This window comes from Macrosteles quadrilineatus, unplaced genomic scaffold (genome assembly GCF_028750875.1).
Source record: "Macrosteles quadrilineatus isolate MER2022 unplaced genomic scaffold, UCM_ALF_1.0 Scaffold_2__2_contigs__length_208266976, whole genome shotgun sequence".
NCBI lineage: Eukaryota > Metazoa > Arthropoda > Insecta > Hemiptera > Cicadellidae > Macrosteles > Macrosteles quadrilineatus.
In genome coordinates this window covers 38,392,707-38,411,563 of record NW_026542595.1, presented here as the reverse complement: position 1 = coordinate 38,411,563, position 18,857 = coordinate 38,392,707, and the positions used below count along the sequence as shown (strand labels likewise).

The following is an 18,857-nucleotide window of genomic DNA, read 5'->3' as shown; positions in this document are numbered from 1 at the left end:
GCATCATTAACAATACACCAGGTATTTTATCTTTGTATTTGTAAAATACGTAATCCAGTGGCTAAAAAATACTTAACGAATAGTTTTTAGAAGTTATTTTTATAGAAACATCAAGAGAACTTCAATCATTAAATGGTAAGACTTTTTAATGGCAAGTCCTGAACTACCTGAACTATCTTCTTTAACAATTGATTTTACTAAGCGACAAAAATGGAACGCTTTGTAAAACTATGTCGTTATTTAGTAAGATGATACATCTACACGTTTTTTATTCCATGGCGATGACATTATATTAATGAAAATATATTCCGTAGTTCATTTTGTGTTCCCTTCTGTTTTCTACAGTAGCATTAAAGGACTAGTTTGATGAAACTATGCATGATATTTCAACACATACGTTGTGTTTTAGAGTAATCTTTGGTGCATTCAATATTCAACTGGATTACAATAGTCAGACAAATATGACCTTAACAAATTTGTAAGAAAATGTTATATGGTTTTATTTTTGGAGGTTTGGGTGTGTAGAGTGACTTACTAAAATTTGGTCAAAATCGTTCTCCCAAGAACCCCCTAAAATTACGATAAAAAATTATGGCCTTTCCCAATATTGTAAAAAATTATAAAAAAATTGTTTTCTAGAAATTGACTAGGGAACACCACCGATATTTATTGAATGGTTAGTACATCATTTCGATTTGGTACGCATTTTGGCCGCCATCTTGGATCAACCATAGTAGATATAAATAAATGGTTTTCAATTTTAATGATAGTGCTGTGACAAATCATTATAAACTAGATTTACACGCTGATTTCAATTCCGAGATCTGTTTTAAAATATTGTTTTTTGTTTTAAAGATATATTCAAGCGAAAACTCTCCTCCATACATTTCTTATGGACGTTTCGTACTTTGAACATTTTTAAAAGTTATTTTTCTTATATCTCCAATTAACGCATTGAAATCATCGTGAAAATCTAGTTTATAATGATTTGATTTGTCACATATCATTACACAAATTATAATTGTATTATATACAATATGGCGGATCCAAGATTGCGGCCAAAAATGCGTTCCCTATCGAAATGAGGTGCTAACCATCCGTAAAACTTTTACAAAATTTGTCTAATGTTAAGAAAAGTCGCCATTTTAAATCGTGATTTTATGAGTGTTCCCGCTGACCGATTTTGCCAACTTTTATTATTTCACTCTGCACTACAAAATAAAACCATAAACAAGTTTTCTTGCAACTTTTTAACGGTACCTGGGTCTGCTTCTTTTAGTTTGCTTGGACTACAAATTAAGAAACGATCAATCGATTCGTTCCCTCGTCTGATTGCAACCCTAAAATGTATATAATGTTAACGCCCTACGTACTTTTAGTGTACTAAGTAAATCTTCAAATCTTCTAAACCTTCAATAACCATTAAATTGAATAGACCGCCTCCTCTGTGAACTGTAACCCCCAAGCACCAAGGATCACATCAAACTGTCATAACTGTCAGAGGTTGTGGGGTTGTGGGCCGCTGGGCGACCGTCACGTGTGGCCTACCTCACTCACATTACTGAATGTAGGTTACAACACTTACACACGTACATGCCAAACTGTCAAGGTTTTAGAGCTCATAAACATATTTTTTGAGTAGTTAAACTTTTGAACAACTGTCTGTTCCTGTTCATACGGTACCAAAGCTCCGGGTTTTATACTAATCGAACAAAATCCCGAAAAACGTACTTAGATTTCTTTCAAGCTTATTTATTTAAATGTCAACTTACAATATATATACCGATTGAAAACAATTCGTGTACTTAAAGTAAAACCTAAAGGCGTCATAAAAGGATTTTTTATGAGTAATTGAGACCCACATTGATATGTTACGTATATTAATAACAGTTTTCATAAATACAAAATTAAGACGTTTTCAACTGCAACAATCATTATCTGCATATATAAGCAGAAAATTAGTTTTGTAATAAAGGGAAACCCAATCAGCTCTAATCATTAAACAATCGACTTTGAAAATAATATTTCTACCAAAATACTTTATTTAGGCTGATAAACTCTTGAAGAGAATGTATGCGTTATTACGTATTTATTTATATGCATTTACTTATACGTTATTCTGAAATCATACCATGCTTGTATGAGATTCACCGTACATAATGGAATAAAGACCTTTACCATTACCTACGTCATTCCAAAGTAACTCTCCTTGTAGTAGGTTAAGTTGAAGTGAAATGCAGAGGAAGGAAGTGAACTTTGTCCAATATTTTACTGGAGCACGCAAGGAAGGTTTCATCTTACACGATTGTGTTCTGAGTCTGACTGACATTAGTGGCGTGATCAGATAGCCTGACCTCCGTATCTTTGTCCTCGTGAGTCTCAGTAAGTAGAAAGTGTGTTGACCAGATCGAATGATCTAGGGTAAATCTTGTTCGCACTGCAGATAAAAGTATCCATTAACAATCAACATGTAGGAAGTTGATAGGCTTGTTTCTCTTTATGTAGAAACCTCACAGTCACGATCACAGTAACTCTCAGACATGAAACCTAAGCACTGCAGTAAAATGTCTCTCGGATGCTGTACAAAAAATGTATGTAGTTGATGCTGGAAAAAGTTTTATCAATATGGATAAAAGTTCACTGTGTGACTTAAATATATTTTTAACATTGACGATAATCATCTCTTATCCTTGATACAGTACCTGATTTGAAAGTATCTTGGTGAATTTGGAGGGCACTCTAAAACTTTAAATTAGGACCCATCATTTATATACTGCACTTTAATCGGGTTTCATTGCTATACTACAACATATTTGTCTTAATATTTGTCTATAATGGAGATAGTACAATTTTGATATGATATCTCCATAAAAATAACATAAAATTAAATTTATTTTATGTTATTTTTATGGAGACGTTGTGGCAAAGAATTGTGGTACATTTAATGTACCACAGTTCTTTGCCAAAAATCAAAAAACATAATTCATTTGCAGTGCACAAGTTTGTCATGACAAACACATTCGTTTGTCATGTAAACAATAGGAGCCGATTCAAATTTGAAGAATATGTCAATCAAAGAGAGCATTATAATATAACGAGAGCTAAGATAATTTAATGTAAGAAACCACAGTTGTGAACCTGATAGTTTCAGTGTTGTAACACTCACACGTTTATTAGTTTCGAAACTGGAACGTATCTGGATGTAAACGATCACTCAGAACCACGGTTCCGCTGGATTGACCACCGCTAAACAAACCCAATTAATGTTGCAAATCTCTAATTAAAATCGGGAACGAGGAAACGGTTTACCGCAATATCGAGTGATCTGCTTCACCTTGTGAAGAAATCGGTCATCTGAAACACGGTCTCAGCTGTCTGCCTCTCTTCTGGGTTTGCTGCGTTGAGTTGTGTTCCGATATACTTGCCAATGTAAGTCTAACTTTACTTTCATTAACTTATGGTGGCATTAGTAAAAGGTTCAAGGTAGTCGAGCTTGTTACCATTTACCAAACAATCATTGAGGTTAGATTCATATGGCTTATCAGTCCTGTGTTGTGTGTTTCGTGTATGGTTACTATTGCGGAGCACTGATGTTAACATATTGAGATTCCTTTATTATTTGTGTTTTAAATGTAGGATAAAAATAAATACATATCAAACAGCAGAACTTACTCTATATATTGGACATTTCATCCCCAAAGTGTCACCGGATATTATATCAAAAATCTTCGTAGTTGATGTGAGTCTCCGAATGGTGCTGATCTAAATTACTAATTTCGGTTGAATACGAGAACTATTATACCCAGTCAAACTAATGGAATAACTTAATATAAGCTATAGGAACTATTATGACCCGTCAAATATTTCAGCAACTAATAATAAGGTAGAATATAGAATTGTTGTCACTAGCATATTTTGTGACTGGCGTACATAACTACGTTATTTTGAATATAAATTGGCGCAAATGGGGCCATGTAGATAGGATATCCACTTTAATATCCAATAGTCAAAGGTAGGGCACTGGGGTAGTCTCCTCAATATCTGTCGTTAATTTTAGCATTATTCTTTGATATACAAAAGGTCGTAATCATCTTCGAGCCAGAACTTGTAAGTTGACCTTATCAACGCTACAGTTAGACGCTTAACAGGTGACTGGCAAGTAGTGAAGGCCAGAGTTGTTTACAATGGTACAGGTAAATCACTAACCGGTCCGGGGCCGATCACCGCAGTTATTTATTGAACATTTCATTAAAGTATCAAATTAGGTTGTGCAATCTTCTACGGCAAGCCCGGGGACTAGAAACTAGGAAATCTCTGCTCTAGAAAGGGTCGTCAGTTCATCACTTAGATTCCTCGACATTTCATCCATTAGTTTTTATTAATTCAAAAAAATATTTTGTTTGGCCATTCATGTTTCATTTTTTATTTGAGCATATTTGTTTGACGAAACATATAAGAGAATTAGAAACTTAAATGAACATTTGTTTCATGTAAAGGATAATTTATTGGAAGTGTCTCTACCCTCATCTGTGTGAGTGTCTTAGCCTCTAACTAACAAGAGAGACAGGTTGTATGCCCAGTATATCTTCAAATGTTTTGAGGGATTCCTTTGCGTTTACATCAATAACTCTAGCATTGATAAAATAAAAAGACAATAATTGTGAAAACGTAACCAATTTAAATAATCTAATGTGTAGAAATTGTACACAATTTGATGTAGACCCTATTAATATATTGTTATTAATATATATGTTTATATTGTTTTAACCCTATTTTCAAATGTATATTTTTTCCTGTGTACAGGAGCTAAGCTATATAGTGAAACCTGACACGTATAGGGCATTTTGTTAGAGGGATGGGCTAATTAGGTGGACATTTATACAAGTTAAGGATTATAAAGCCATGTTTTACCTCTTGTAAACCACTACAACTATATGTTTTAACAGTTACATAACAAGAAACACCTCCCGCTTCGCCAGGAGTAGCTTGGTAGTAGTTTGTTGGTCGTGTGTGAGAGAGGTGGCGATATCCGATAGCTCGCTGCTGGGTATCGTTGATCGCGTGCACAACCGATCTATGCATAATAATGCAACATTTCGAAATATGCAGGGATCTATGCATGCGATCCTCCAAATTGGAAACGAGAGATGAGGGGTCATTCAATTAAAGTATCGTGTTTCGAATATTCGGTGATTTATTGTGTGAATGCATTATGTGGGTGTGTTTGTGTTAATGCAACGATTGGGAAATAATGACCGCTCAGTTTCTTCTCTGTGGGTTGGCAAAGATATAATATAATACAGCTTCTTGGTACTGTATTAGTAGTCTAGTAAACCTTTAGGTTATAACTTGAAAATTTATTAATGTAATGATTATAGCCTTTTTTAGATTATCTTTGGATGTTGTTTGATACAAAATGATAATTATTATCTTCGATCATTCAGAATCATTTAGTTATTTTGAACAGTGTGGATATACTGTTTACACTGTATTCTGTTGTAAGTTAGTATAAAAAAAACTTAAATTGATGTAAATATTTCACTAGAATGCAGTAAATATCTTCAATGAAAAAGCCTTTCCGGTTGCTAATTTCCAAAATTTAATTTTTACCAATTGTAAATTTTTATTAACTTATGCTTGTTGAACATGTGTATCCTACGTTTATTTAGGCTATATATTAAAACTAGAGGTCGTCCAGTGAACGAAAACTTCACCAAAATGTGTAATGTATAGACTTATCTATTTTCACTTCACGCTGTAAATAAAACATGTTTTTGGAATGTATTCCATTTGTATTGATTTTCTGTTTATATTTCTTTGTGAAATATCTCCAGCTTGGCGACCCATAAGGCCCATGTTATATTTTTTTTAAATTTAGATTAAATTATTTTTTATTTTTAGCCTATTTAATTTATAGAAGGATTTTGTTCATCTACAGGAAAATAAATTTCTAGCAGTATGTGTAGATATTCTCTGCGATGCACACGACCTGAGGAAAAAGGGTTTCAAGAAACATGCTTGCCTATTAATATATAGGATACATTTAAATCTTAAACTTTAACCCACCATAGCACCACCTCGCATGGTGGCAAAACATTATGGTATAGAATTTTAATGATGGCAAAGTAACTTTCTGATCCCCTTTGGCAAAGTTATGTCACAAATGAATGAGCCAGAAGCCTCTGCGTTGACAGTACAGCTCGAGGAAGCCTAGAGGCAGGACTCCCGCGTGTGGTTGCATCATAGTGATGAATATTAGCTATCCTGCCCCCCGTGGCAGCGCTATGAACAATCTGTACTTACATGCCACAACCCCCACTTGGACTAGTTGAACAAAGATTGGTAAAGTTTTAAGCATGTTAAACTGTTAAATACAAGAAAGTTCACGTTACTATTTGCTACTCATTTTAGGTGGTTCTAAAACAAATATTTATGCACCTAGCATTTGGAAACATACATGTTATATGTCTTGTAATAAATCATATTTCCTGATCATATCGTGGTATCACTATGCCAGTGATGTGAACATGGCCACATACATAGTCTACATGTTTCCGCACCTACCGCTGTGATTCTCCAAGAAAGTAGAAAATTAACCGTAGAAAATTACTGACTGGTTTGTCTAATTTGACATTATTAATATAAGGACGTTAGCAGGAGCAAGTGGGTCGTTGAAGCAGGATGCGAACGTGCAGTCAAGTTGGTGGCCTGGACGATCCTCCAATTTTCCCACTTGGCCGAAACCTCTTTAAAGGAATATATTTAGAGATGTGTTTGTTTAAAATTATTTTATACGCGTTTCAAGTGGGATACTAAGCACTCCAGTTTGTATAAGTGCGTTCCCCTCTATTTGATTTTACCCTTAACTTTTATTTTAAAATGGTTTTCATATGAGTCTTTTCTTTTTTATGAACTATGTAGATGCTAAAATCAATTTAAAATAGTTTATGGCACAAAATCTATCAATTCTTTTTAATAGACAAACAGGACGGAAAATATATAGTTTGACCAGTACTTTATCTACCAGATGTAAAATCACAACTGTTGATTTTATATAAATTAAATCTTAATTATGTATTAAACAACCTTATCTAAATATTAATAGACAGGAATGTTTTTTAAAAACATTTTTCTCAGCTTGAGTGCATCTAAATAATCTACGTATGCTGTTGTAAAGATATTTTCCTGTTGATGTGCAGAATTCCTTTATAAATTGAAATAGACAACAAAATAAGCACAAAAAATGAGTTAAAAATCAAAATCACTGGATGAACCAATCCGAACCAAAGAATTTTTTATTGTTAATAAATAAAACAGTGACACTAAAATAGTTTAAAACACTACTATAGCTATTAAACTTTTTTTAATGTCATGCAACAAAAAAAATATTCTATAGATTTACCGAAAGTGGGACGTTGTAATTTTGATATCCGATTAGTGAAAGTGTTAAACTGTGAACATTTATAACACAAATCTGCTGAATCCCCGTTCACTTTTGCTTAAGCTCATTATGTGTAATATTTCGACGGATTAGGGTCAATGACCGTTTTCTATCATGTTGTCGACACTATCCGAAAAAATGGAAAGTGAAAACCTGTGTAATTAGGAGTTGGGCGCCTTTGTTTAATAGTTTTCACCTTTGACCGCTTGTGACGCTGTAGCGCCGTTGCGTTGCGACCCTTGACAAATCATTATGTAGAAGTACAAGGTCAAGGCTACGTCATCGGAAGTGTTGTTGCTGCAATAATAGTAGTAAGGTGGAAATCACGAAAACTTAACATCCGTGACTGTTTTGTCCATCCATTACAGAATTTCTAACGCTCTCTATCGAATATATTTTAATTCTTGCCTACTTCAAACTTTCCATGTACTTCGGACAATATTTTAAAAGAATGATTAGATATCTCATTATTTTACAGTATGTTATTAAATAATTTGACGAGAAAGCACATAAACTTAAACTTGTATTGAGCCGAACTCTAAACTTGTCAATTCATCGTATGTAGTAGGTTTTGTTGGTTACTGAAAACTTGATCGAAAAATCCTGACTCATTGTGCAATAAAATAACGGGTTGCTTAGTTAATAATACTTTCTATTTTTTAGCACATAAAAGGGTGTGCCTTTTGCATTATAGAATCTTAGTCCATGTATTAATCCACTATCTGTATTTTTTTCCAGGAGGTTTGCAGTTATTCGGCGTGTTATTAAAATAGGCTTTTTTCAAGTCATCACTTAAAGGGTAGCTGAAGGATATTGGTATCACAACAATTCCACTCTTTATACAGAAACATAAAAACTGTTCCAAAATAGCTGCTACATAAAAAGAAATTAAAAACAAAAGCACTCTTTTTTGTTTCCTGCGAATTATGTGCAGTGTTGTATGTTCCATTGTTAATAAAATATCATCAGATGAGTTCTAGATTATTGCAACTATAAACTGAGTAAAAATAATAACTAACAACATAAAAAAGATGATTATTATTCTGTACATAAAAAAAAAAAACAATAGCACAAAATTATTGTATCACTATAATTATGACTTTAAAAGTTGTAACAATAATTTTATTTAAATATTTCATATTAAAAATTTGTGTCTTGTAAATATATTCCATTGAATACATGCCATAAAGAGAAAGCGTATTTATAAAAGTTTTCCTAAACACGTATTGAAATTACCCGGCCGGTGTAAGAGCCCCGTTTATCTATTGACCCGCGCAATGTCACGCCGATTTCGCCCTATTACCCGCCATTTTGCTGGTAATCGCCGACATTAGCGGCGATCGATTGATTCCCACAAGTGTTGCGAAAGACGGCGCTTCCGTTTACAGAAACTGGAATAATTACTTAATGGCCTTTCACAAATTACTGATTTACTTGATTATTGGTGGCTCCGACCGTTAGGGTGATATTTAGGCCTTTTTATAGAGTAAGTAAGCTGGAACAAATAAACTTAAAGGGGTTCCCTATGTTTCACTTGGATAAATGTTAAATAGACTTTAACATTTTATTTTATATGAATTTCAGCTGAATCACTTATACAATAAATATTTTGCGTTTTTTGAAATTCTATAACTAACTTCCATATAGTCCAATAATTAAATAAAATAGGCTGTTTGTCGTCAGACAAGTTTTAGGTTGTAATGTTGACGGTTCTTTTTTCGCCTTTGCAAGGTGTGTCTTTTAACCAACGCTTTCTGTTTTGTGATCGCATGGATTCTCAAACGATAACTTAAACCTCTCCGTTAGAAGTATCATTATGAATGTATTTGAGCAAGAGGTAAACGGGATACAACTATATTTATGCTCAAGTGTACACTGCTCTTTGCATAAATACACATGAGATGCGTTGGCAAATTAATGATCAAGTGTTGACTGGAATGTGACGTGATGCATTGTTGTCGAGCATTGGCCCAGCCTTGAACCTCACCAACTCTTTATTGGTTGAGCACTTGGCAATTGTTTACTGAACATTGTGTAGCAACTGTCAATAAGGCATTATTTAATTAGACAAGCTATGGCAATTATTTGCGTGCAAATTGCTAGTACAATGTAGCGGTTGAATTAACGGCTGTAAGTTAAAGATTTGCAATTTTTCCGTTTTTTTAAGAAGCTTTAGATTGAATAAGAGGTATTTGAAATTCTAGCTTCACTATTCGAAAGGTGACTGACGTAGCTTGTGATTAACTCTACATGTTAATATAATAAAGACATTCTTTCTATGAAAACTGAAATCAGCAAAACCTAATTTTATATTTTAGCAAAATATTGTATAGATAAAGATAATTAGATTAATAGATAAATAAATAAAATTCAACTGGTCCAGATTTCAACTTAAGCGGTTAATTCTAAAATGAATTTATGTATTTACGTAATTTATATATTTTCTGTATTTACATCTACCATAATTTTATATTGGATGACATTTAATTTACTATTGTGCGTCATAATTTCATAACAATCCCTCTTTCTCAGTTTACAAATTTATCGAGTGGTATTCACTAAAGCTAGTGCACATATATAATTTCCATTAATTTATACACTTACTGCGTTTTTTAGATGTGCGTTTATAAGTTCGCCAACGGTTGTGTAACGTTTATCATACATCTATAATTAGATGATTAAGCAATTAAATAAAATCAGTAGTGAATCGGTGACGAAATAGAGGGGAAAGTATGATCAAACTTTCATCACTTATTGGACCAATTTTCGCTAAAAAGTGAAAGGTTTGTGTGAGATCGATTGTAAGATGGGTTTGCGCCAGTCGCCACTTTCCCTGGACACGGACCAGCCCGGGCTCGGTGTATTGTTTATTGTTATTGTTGCACTAATAGTTGCAACAATGGGCGGCGACGAGCAGCTTTGATAATGCACCTAATGAGAGCGGAGCTGCAGTCTGCAGTGTGCAGTCCGCTGCAGTAACGGGACTGCAGTGTGGGGCGCTGCAGTAGTTGCCTACTCTGTGTCGAAGGCGCCGATGCCACGAACTCTTCATGGACTTTCCGTGGAATTCGTTTGTTTATTAGGAAAACTTGTTAATAAACCAAATGTAATCTTTATGCCTTCTATATAAATATTTAAATAACATCTTGAAGTTAGACTCGAAATTGAAATGCATTTATTAGGTTTAAAATTAAAGATGTATTTGTCAGTGAGAGGGTAAAACGACTGATATCCCTATACAATGCTGGGATGAGGTAAGTATTTTTACTCCAATGACATTGTAAAAGAGAATCCACTGGGTTAGTTTGTGTAGGTTAGTAAGGTTACTAAAGGGCCTAATAGTAATTGCCACTTTATAAGTATTTGCAATGAGTGAAATTACATAAGTATTTAATTTGATTATAACTGATTATATTTGATTATTATTTGATTTATGGTCGTGTTCTAAGAGTTTGTACCTTGATAACATCAGTTTGTTTACCTGGGTATTTAAAACTTAAGAAATTTTCTAAGTCTACGTATACAAAGCTTTACAAAATTTTTGGTTCGTGAATTAGTTAGCTGAAAGAATGGCACAGTATGTGGGAAAATAGAGCTTATCACACGGATCTCAAATATTGTTCTACTTTCGTTAGTTTTTCAGCCTCGGCTGAACATCTGTCGTTAATCTTGACCTAGTGTCGAAAAAAGTTACTTTAGGCCCTATAATTGATTAAATATATTATTTGGTATTTATTTGGTAAATATTGGACCTATTACCACAAAAACTATTGACCACAAACAATGTTTATTTTGTTCAGTACGCATTCACAATGTATGTCCTCAATCCCACAAGAAATTACTGTTGTTAATGTGTAAGAGCGGTGATTTTGTTCCCCGCTTTTATTTTAACTGCCTAATTATGCTGGTACTTTGTACGTGACAAAACGCAAACGATGGGATAAAACGTCTAGGCTAGAGATGATTGGGTGTAGCCTCGCTCCGCAGTCACACTCACACCTGTTATTCTGGGACACGAGGCTAATCATCCACTATGTTTGCTCTATTATATTATCGTTGTGTAATAACACGTTGTTAGCGGCCGTCGCACGATGTGCTTGGTTTGGCGGGAACTAACGGCAGGATTGGAGGGAGTGCGGGAAGCTACCACCGCTACAAATCATCTTCAGGGATTGGCCTTAGTGCAACGTTCATTGCTCCTTCCCCAGACACATCAGATACATTCCCTAAGCTTTCTCCCCACACTCAGCACGGTGTTATTTACCTTCCTGGTGCCCTGAGTGAGATATGGGTTAACGGAATCAATCTCATTCTACTGCAATTAAAAACATTCGCTGTGGATGTGTTATGCATTATATGTGCAGCAAATTTACAGGTTAAAGAGGGTTAGTTACTATTATACGTAATATGTACTTACTTTAATACTTTTCAATGAAATGGTGACCATACAAAGTAGGCATTTTAATTCAAGTATGAATAGAGATGAGTGTAGGATGAGTGGCAAGATCTTGTAGTCTTATCATGCACCAAGACCAGTTAGTAACGAATAATAGTAAACAGTTACTCTTGGCACAGTATTAATTAAATCGTTAATGTGTTAATTACATTTTTATCTATCAAAGTTTGAAACTCCTCAATCTAGCTAATAGACAAAAATAGTCCAATCTGGGCAGTAGACCAGTAAACAAGTATTTTCTAGATCTTTTTATAATTATTTTTAATTTATCTTCCTAAGTGTAGTTATGTCTTGTATACTTTTTGCTGCCAGTGTTCCCCACATAAAAACATACAGAATAAATAATTCATACGATTTGATGCTTCTATCTATTGGTCAGACCACTTTGACTATTTGAACTAAAAGTACTTTCAAGGCGTTTATCAAAACGTATTTAGTTAAAAAAATCTTCCATTAAGGAGAATATGAAATCTTATCAGAACCATACCTGTATTAACTGCTAGTGAAATATTGCCAAATGTGGTCGTAGTAGCTTCACAATGTTAAAATCTGTAAACTGTTTTCTATAGAGTTCGTTTAACTCAGTTTTAATTTGCTCTTAAACGACTCCAAATTATGTTTAAACAATATCTTAATGACCCGGATATAACAACCCCTTAAACGCAATTTTCCATTGATAATTAAACTAGATATACCCATTGAATAACGGACAGTTTTCTTTCCCCCTCATTAAAGTGGAAAAACATTTGGGTAACATAACAATAATGTATTTTCACTAATAATTGCAGTAACTACAACTATATTTTTCATAAAACCGTTTAGGCACTATTATGCAGCATAGTAACCAGCGTAATATTTTCCCAAGCAATGCAGCAATGCAGCTCACAATATCGTTGTTTGATACTGATAGAAACTGAAGTGAGCTCTGAGATTAGATCTGACGGTAGGCGGCCTCCGATAACTCCTGATATGTTACACGTATTGTGTCTATAACGATGACTACAACAGGAGAAAGAGAGCCTCGCTGACCCTCCTAGCCTACTTTTACTTTCCTATAACCACTTTTCATGTCCATTGTTTTGCCTAAATATAAGCAGCTATAAATTCTAACTTTCAAATATGAACCATTAGAGGATAACCTCTACACGGTGCGTGTGCGTCAAATGATCGAGCCTATGGTTTAGGATCACACGACTTCGTAGTTTAAATTGAATATCTTCTACAATTTATATTCCTTTTTAGGTTTTAGAGGGTTGTTTTTGTGGTTAGGCGCAAAAGTGTGTTTATTAACAAATATATTGAGGTGACATATAGTACGTTCTTTTAATATTTTGTCGACAAAGTGACAAGAAAACTACGGAAAATGTAATAGTTGTTCTGCATGAAATACCTTTTTTAGAATTATAACAATTCAATAGAGGTACAATTATTCAATAAAGGGGTTCCGAATGTATTTAAATACACTTATTAATATTTAATTGTGACATTAAGACAATAGAGTATTAGTAGAGTATAGAGTATAATTCATTGCCTTGGGTTTTGAAATAGACACACATCCCTACCTGGGGAATAAGCTTGCTAGTATCCAGTGGTTCAAATCCTGTCAATGACCAGCAGGTGTTAGCTATGTCTATGTGATAATATAGCAACCATATGCCTATCTAGCATGTGTAAAACATTTCCAGGCTGGAGCCTAGAGGAAAAAAGGTCAGCAGTAAAAAATTAACGTAAATAGAATGAGTCTTTCATAAAGTAACCGACTAATGTAGCTCTGACTGCTCTTTCTAGGATTTGGCATTATTTGTCCTAGGACGCTAGGCACGAGCCTGGGATTGTTTTTCACATTACTTCAGGCCAGACCTAGGGGTTGCGGCATTACCACTTAGATAAAATCCACTGGCGACATGGTGGGGATCGAACCCGGGACCTCAGGGTCTGAAGTCCCGCGCTCTAACCACTACGGCAGCTCGCACCCGACTGCATGACTTAGATAGTCAATGGAGATTTATAATTTACGATAAGATGCCGTTCAGTTTGCTTGGTTGTTAGTTGTTGTATATAAAAAAAGATATTTTGTAATTCAACTGTGATGGAAGTAGTTGTATAGTTGTAAAAATATAAAACTGATTGTGGAAATGGAATGTACAATTATCGGTAATGTATCCATTGTAAAATGTAAATGTTTTGATTACAGCAAGGCAGGAACTATGGATAAGTATGATATTGACCATTACGCCGGTCACTGACTACAGTAGAGTAGAGTTGACTCGTGTTATGTGCAGTAGTTGTGGGTGACCCGAGCAGGGGTCAGCAGTGACATCCACAGTTGTGGACAATTAGCATTGGTTAGCCACAGAGAAAGCCTGAGGCAGGTCAGAGATCGTGGAAAGTGCAAAACAGCATAACACCCACGCGAACTACATAAACAGGACACTCACTAAATACGGCATAACACATACGCAAACTACTGTACATAAACAGGACCCCAACTAAATACGGCATAACACAAACACAAACTACATAAAAAGGTCACTCACTAAAACGGCATAACACATACGCAAACTACTGTACATAAACAGGACCCCAACTAAATACGGCATAACACAAACACAAACTACATATAAAGGTCACTCACTAAATACGGCATAACACATACGCAAACTACTGTACATAAACAGGACCCCAACTAAATACGGCATAACACAAACACAAACTACATAAAAAGGTTACTCACTAAAACGGCATAACACATACGCAAACTACATAAACAAAATACTAACCCACGCGAACTTCATTTAAACAGGACACCCGCTAAATACGGCATTCGCCAACTTCATAAAACAAACAACTTCAAATACTGCATAAAAACATTAGATAACCAAACACAAGAATACTTCACACCCCATTGTAAAATTTTGTTTTTCTAAAATAGTAAATTTTGGTGATACTGGGAACTAGTGTCAACAAAACTTTGTTTCCACTGTGAGGTTAATTTAATGATTGTGGTGCTTTAGTGTTGAGTAATATAACTAGGGGACAAGTAATTGTTTGCGATTTGATAGTTTTATTTGGTTAAACGAGGTTGTAAATAACTGCAATAACAAGAAATGTTAAACAAAAATATTATCCTGGCGGCAACGGACGGAACCACCAATAAAATTGTCTTCATGTGATCTAGAGAATGACAAATCTACTGAGGGAGTATATTTTATCTTCGACACCTTCAAGTACCGCATAATACACACGGCAACTATATAAACGGGACTAAAACTAATACGGTATAACACATACGCAAACTACATAAACTGGATACCTTCAAATACTGCATAAAACTTAAGCAAACTGCATTACAGAAACACCGACTAAATACAGCATAACTCCCAACGCAAACTACATAAACTAGACACCTTCAAATACTGCATAAAAATTTAAGCAAACTGCGTTAGAGAAACACCGACTAAATACAGCATAACTCCCTACGCAAACTACATAAACTAGACACCTTCAAATACTGCACAAAACTTATGCAAACTGCATTAGAGAAACACCTACTAAATACAGCATAACTCCCTACGCAAACTACATAAACTAGACACCTTCAAATACTGCATAAAACTTATGCAAACTGCATTAGAGAAACATCGACTAAATACAGCATTACTCCCTACGCAAACTACATAAGCTAGACACCTTCAAATACTGCATGAAACTTATGCAAACTGCATTAGAGAAACACCTACTAAATACAGCATAGCTCCCTACGCAAACTACATAAACTAGACACCTTCAAATACTGCATAAAACTTATGCAAACTGCATTAGAGAAACACCTACTAAATACAGCATAACTCCCTACGCAAACTACATAAAGTAGACTCCTTCTAATACTGCATAAACTTAAGCAAACTGCATTAGAGAAACACTGACTAAATACAGCATAACTCCCAACGCAAGCTACATAAACTAGACACCTTCAAATACTGCATAAAACTTATGCAAACTGCATTAGAGAAACACCTACTAAATACAGCATAACTACACGAACTACACAAACAAGACATCAACTCATCATCTCAATATGCTATTATACATAATCCCATCCTGAGTTGGGTTTGGATACTATTATATGATGGTTGATGGATAGTATCTGTCACAACTTCTAAATGGACATATCTGAAAAACACCGACTAAATACAGCATAACTCCCTACGCAAACTACATAAACTAGACACCTTCAAATACTGCATAAAACTTATGCAAACTGCATTAGAGAAACATCGACTAAATACAGCATTACTCCCTACGCAAACTACATAAGCTAGACACCTTCAAATACTGCATGAAACTTATGCAAACTGCATTAGAGAAACACCTACTAAATACAGCATAGCTCCCTACGCAAACTACATAAACTAGACACCTTCAAATACTGCATAAAACTTATGCAAACTGCATTAGAGAAACACCTACTAAATACAGCATAACTCCCTACGCAAACTACATAAAGTAGACTCCTTCTAATACTGCATAAACTTAAGCAAACTGCATTAGAGAAACACTGACTAAATACAGCATAACTCCCAACGCAAGCTACATAAACTAGACACCTTCAAATACTGCATAAAACTTATGCAAACTGCATTAGAGAAACACCTACTAAATACAGCATAACTCCCTACGCGAACTACACAAACAAGACATCAACTCATCATCTCAATATGCTATTATACATAATCCCATCCTGAGTTGGGTTTGGATACTATTATATGATGGTTGATGGATAGTATCTGTCACAACTTCTAAATGGACATATCTGAAAAACACCGACTAAATACAGCATAACTCCCTACGCAAACTACATTAACTAGACACCTTCAAATACTGCATAAACTTAAGCAAACTGCATTAGAGAAACACTGAATAAATACAGCATAACTCCCTACGCGAACTACACAAACAAGACATCAACCTGGGCAGAATTGTTCATCTCAATATGCTATTATACATAATCCCATCCTGAGTTGGGTTTGGATACTATTATATGATGGTTGATGGATAGTATCTGTCACAACTTCTAAATGGACATATCTGATCTAACAATCCTTTTACAATTAATGATCAATATTCCCTGGTTCTTTTACAAAAGTTATACTGAAAATATACTATCAAACACAGCACCGAATATCATCTTTCTAGTCATGGGAACGCACAAAGAGCAAACCTTACCCAGCGAAACAATAATGAGGCAATCGTCATATATAATTCATAAAGTTTGACTCGATGACCCTTGGTGGGAATATTGACAGTCCTGCAGGTGCTCGTACATCATATGTGATGTAAGTGTTGTTTACTTTCCCCGGGTGTCCTACCCTGGAGTGCGTGACGTGGAGAGTTCCGGAGATATAGCGGGGGCGGAGGCGGCCACCGTGTTACATCAGACAGCAGACAGTTAGTAGCGATCATCTGTAAATTGTGTAGTAAAACAAAACAACATATTGTTGACCATTTTAGCTAACTGAGTTTTAAAGAAACTTCATTATCTTTTGATAGTTTTCAACTGGGTCCAGTTGATCTTGATGGAGATTTAGATAAATAGTCCGGGCTTAAGAGACACATAAATTTCACATTATTATTTTTGGTTTTAATAAATTTATATTGATCGAGTGCATCTCATCTCATCTCATTCTACTCTCTTCTTACATTATCATTGAACTTAAATACAGATGTAGGTGGCTTTGCTGTCTCAAAACTAATGATTTATTTCTAAATTCTTCTATTAGGACAAAATAAGATTTTTTTTTCTTGTCTTCAGGTTGGTGATCAATTTATTTTCAATGTGTATATCGACATAAGCGTAACGTAGCAAGTGCAAGATGTGAGCTGGAACATTGCAAGAGTGTACTGGTACATTGAGGTACAAATGTACAGCAATAATCGACAGCATGCATGTCATACTTGAATCAAAATAAAACAATATTTGTTCAATGGAAAAATAACCAAAGATTTATTTGATTTCAGGCGACAGGGTGTCTGTACGATCACATACGCTGGGGAGAAGCCTTTGTCGTAGTGTACAGCATCTGTGACATGAACAGCTTCAACGACGCTCACACGTTGCTGGACAAACTCAGCAAACTCAAGCTTCCTTCCTACTACACCACACTGTTGCTAGGCAACAAGCGGGACCTAGACCACTCCAGGTACAGTAGTCATGATAGGTTTACAAGCTAACATAACGCTAGCATATCATTATATTTCTATGATGTTTGATTGCGTGTTAGAAACCACCACTAGTTTTATTTAATCTTATTACAAGAGTATAATAACTACCTTTGAATGATCTTAGTAAGATCAGGCTTCCTTCCTACTACATAACATTATTGAAGACAGCACGCCGGATCAAAACCAAGCTGGGTAGTCATAAATATTATAGTCCACCTCTAGATATTTTGGTAAAGCTGTGGAAGTTTAAGCTATCACCAAACGATATTGTACGATGGCGTCTCCATCTTAAATAATTGATTGGTATTTGATAAAATTGAAATGCTAGAGTTATTTATGCAAATGTATTGTCACAAATTTACTGACTTTAAATAACGTTAGATCAGCCAAGATTACTACAACAACGTACAAGGTAGGCACAACGCAGTATTAAACCTATCTCCCTTACATTGTCCCCTTACATTACATTGTTTTATACACTCTTGGTTGAAATTTTTTTCAAATTCACGTTTACACAATATGTTCTTGTATTATATTCCCAGACCTATCGTGGGACAGTAATAGTAATGCATACAGTAAATAGTATAAACACTAGCTAAGCTCACAGAGATGCTGGCTCTAGTCTGGGACCGTCCCAGTGCGGCATCAACACTCTTACATAATCCCCCTGCGGCGAGATGGTATCGAAATTGCGGAAGGATCCCTTCATGAAATATTGTGGGAACCTCGTCTTAATAT

General features: G+C 34.9%; 1 protein-coding gene across 1 annotated transcript in view; it reads left to right on the top strand.

Moving 5' to 3' along the window:
- The window catches only part of LOC128987204 (ras-related and estrogen-regulated growth inhibitor-like), a 149,337-nt gene that overhangs the window by 121,704 nt on the left and 8,776 nt on the right, over positions 1-18,857 (top strand). The window contains exon 5 of the mRNA XM_054407949.1: positions 17,916-18,097. Coding sequence (XP_054263924.1) covers positions 17,916-18,097 — 182 coding nt within the window. The remainder of the gene's footprint in view (positions 1-17,915; positions 18,098-18,857) is intronic.